Genomic DNA, 2,421 nt, shown 5'->3' on the forward strand with positions numbered 1-2,421 from the left:
CTGTGAAATCAATCATGGAAAGGAAAGGTAAATGAAGATGCGAACTGTGCTACAGCAATCCCTGCTCCACAGTGACTCCAGGCAGGAACCACCACACTGTTCAGTGTTGGTCGTATAGATCTGTGGAAAGGAGGAGAGCCCTGCCTGCGGTGGCTTTTAGCTGCTTCTCAGCAGCTGATCATGTTATCTCCAACACAAACTTGCACCTGCTTTGGGAATCCAAATCCTCCACTCCCCTTGCGGGAGAAGGGCTGATTCCCAAACAAACTATGTATCTCTCTCCCCCCGCTCCCCAAAGACAGGATGCATTAAAACATTCTTTTCTGTAAATATGAGTGCTGTCAAAATGGTCCGTTCAACTGATGTAGGATCTGGGAGCCACAACAGAGTTCAGTGCCTACTGTGTACACATGCTGTGTACCTGCTCAGGGACCAGAGTGAGTGAAAAACAACCCTTCTTGTTTATGCCTTTCAGGGTGTGGAACAGCTTTGACGTGGTAACTGCCTAATCCTTTATCCTAAAGGCAAACTAGCCCTTCTCTCCTAATCTACAGGCAGAAGGCCTGCTCCACAGCCACCTTTTAATTTAACAGCAAATACCTCACAGGATTTGAAGTGTTAAGCAGCAAAATAAGGCAGAACAACTTGAGAGTAATACCAAACAACACAGTGCTTTAAAGTACTCTTAAAAAAAAAGTAAACCCAAAACTTTATTTAGTAGAAAACTTTCAGAAGACAAAATTAGTCTGTTTGAATGATTGCAGTATTACAGTGACAACATACTCATTAAAGACAATTCCCGTTCTCCTAAGGTATAATCCCGTTTCATACTGCACCCTTTATTCATTGCTTTCACCCTTACAGAGAGGCTGTAAAGCTCTTCTTCTGCGATGCCATCAAAAAAGAAGTCCTCATTGAAAATGGGATTTCTGCTTCTCTTTATAACAGTGCTTCTCTGCTTCTGTGTTTTCCCTGGCACCAGAGAGAAGGTGATACAGCAGTTTATGTTTTTAGGCTCTACAGAGTCATCATATAAACCCTCCGCACTGATCAGGCGGATCCGCAGCCTTTCATTCTCCGAGCAGTATTCGGCCGATAGCCTCAACATGCCTCCCTTGTCCATGACCACAGTGCTCTCTCCCACTAGTCTCTCCCGGCTGTGGGTCAGGTCCAGGGGAAAGATGGGAGAACAGGACAAGCTAAAGCTCCGCGTGGCAAGCAGCCCCTCCGAGGCCCGCCTGATGGCACTGGGGCTGTTATCAGTGGAGCTGCTCTCCTCCGTAGAGAGAGAATTGTTCCTGCCCATGCTGGATTTGTTCTTGGCTTTCAGTGCCCAGCAAAGCAATCCCTCCTGACTTTGTGTTTTGATCAGGGAACAGGATCTGGGAGGTGACCTGCTGAGAAGTGGTGAACTGAAAGGAGAGGAATCGCTGGAGGAGGCAGTATCACTGTCACAGGCGCTTTGCCTGTGCAGGGAGAGATGCTTGGGAGGCAACCTCACAGAAGCAAAGCTGATAGCAATGGGATTAGACGTACTCCCTCTGCCACTGAATGTGTTAGCTCTGGATCGAGACAGCATCAGGCTGGGCAGAGCACCACGTGGATCGGCATGGAAGATGGACTCCTTCCTCCTGGTGTGGGGACTCTCCAGCAATGTGCAGAAGCCATAGGAAGTGGGGGCTCTGGGAAAGTGAGGCAGGGAGAGCGCTGCTTGGGACTGTGGGTCCGAGTTGGTGCTTTCTTCCTCCAGGGCTGGGATCTCTTCAGCACTTTCCACCTGAATGAGATGTGGCAAAGAAGAGCTGGGGCTGTAGTCAGCAGAATTAAGATCTGCACCCTCTGAACTGTGGTCCTGGAGGGAGCCAGGGCCCTTAACAGGGCCAGAACTGGTGAGCCTGGGGGGAATGCAGAATTCAGGGATTCTGTCAGGGGTGAGCACATTAGGAAAAGCAGCAGCCCCCAGTCGGGCTTTTTCAGGCAGATTTTGGCCAGGTGGCAGTCCCAGGAAGGAGGAGCTAGGGAGGTTTCCATTTTCATGTGATGCTCTGATCTTTTCCAAGAACCACATCATTGCAGCTGGGCAGGAGGTCCTCAAAGGGCAAAAGCTTGAGCTACAAATCCACCTGCAGACACACAGAGATGCAGAAGTACATGAACATCCTTCTTGGACACCCTACAGCCAAGCAAGGCACAGAGGATGCTATTCAAGGCAGGACTGGTGCAAGCCCCGTCAACCCACACATTAAAAACAGCCTCTGCCCAGCCCACTATCTTTAGTGAAGTCGAACGGGTTTCACCACGTGAACAGAATTAAACCCCTAAAGAGATACAACGGTATCGAGTCACTACCAGGGGAAAACGTCCCTCTCCGACAAACCCCCACCGTATTTCTCCCTTAGCAGAGGACGTACCTTCTCAAGC

The 2,421-nt window shown here is 49.5% G+C and overlaps 1 protein-coding gene across 1 annotated transcript; it reads right to left on the reverse strand.

The window, feature by feature from the left end:
* Nucleotides 1–692: 692 nt before the first annotated feature.
* Nucleotides 693–2,119, reverse strand: LOC104155279 (C2 calcium-dependent domain-containing protein 4C-like). The gene has a single exon (XM_009703758.1). The coding sequence runs from the start codon at nucleotides 2,069–2,071 to the stop codon at nucleotides 767–769; it is 1,305 nt and encodes a 434-aa protein (XP_009702060.1). The 5' UTR covers nucleotides 2,072–2,119; the 3' UTR covers nucleotides 693–766.
* Between the last annotated feature and the right edge of the window lie 302 nt (nucleotides 2,120–2,421).

Source organism: Cariama cristata, unplaced genomic scaffold, assembly GCF_000690535.1.
Source record: "Cariama cristata isolate BGI_N322 unplaced genomic scaffold, ASM69053v1 scaffold1877, whole genome shotgun sequence".
Lineage (NCBI taxonomy): Eukaryota > Metazoa > Chordata > Aves > Cariamiformes > Cariamidae > Cariama > Cariama cristata.

Coding starts and splice junctions, on each gene's coding strand:
- LOC104155279 (XM_009703758.1), bottom strand. CDS start 2,071: ATGATGTGGTTCTTGGAAAAGATCAGAGCATCACATGAAAATGGAAAC.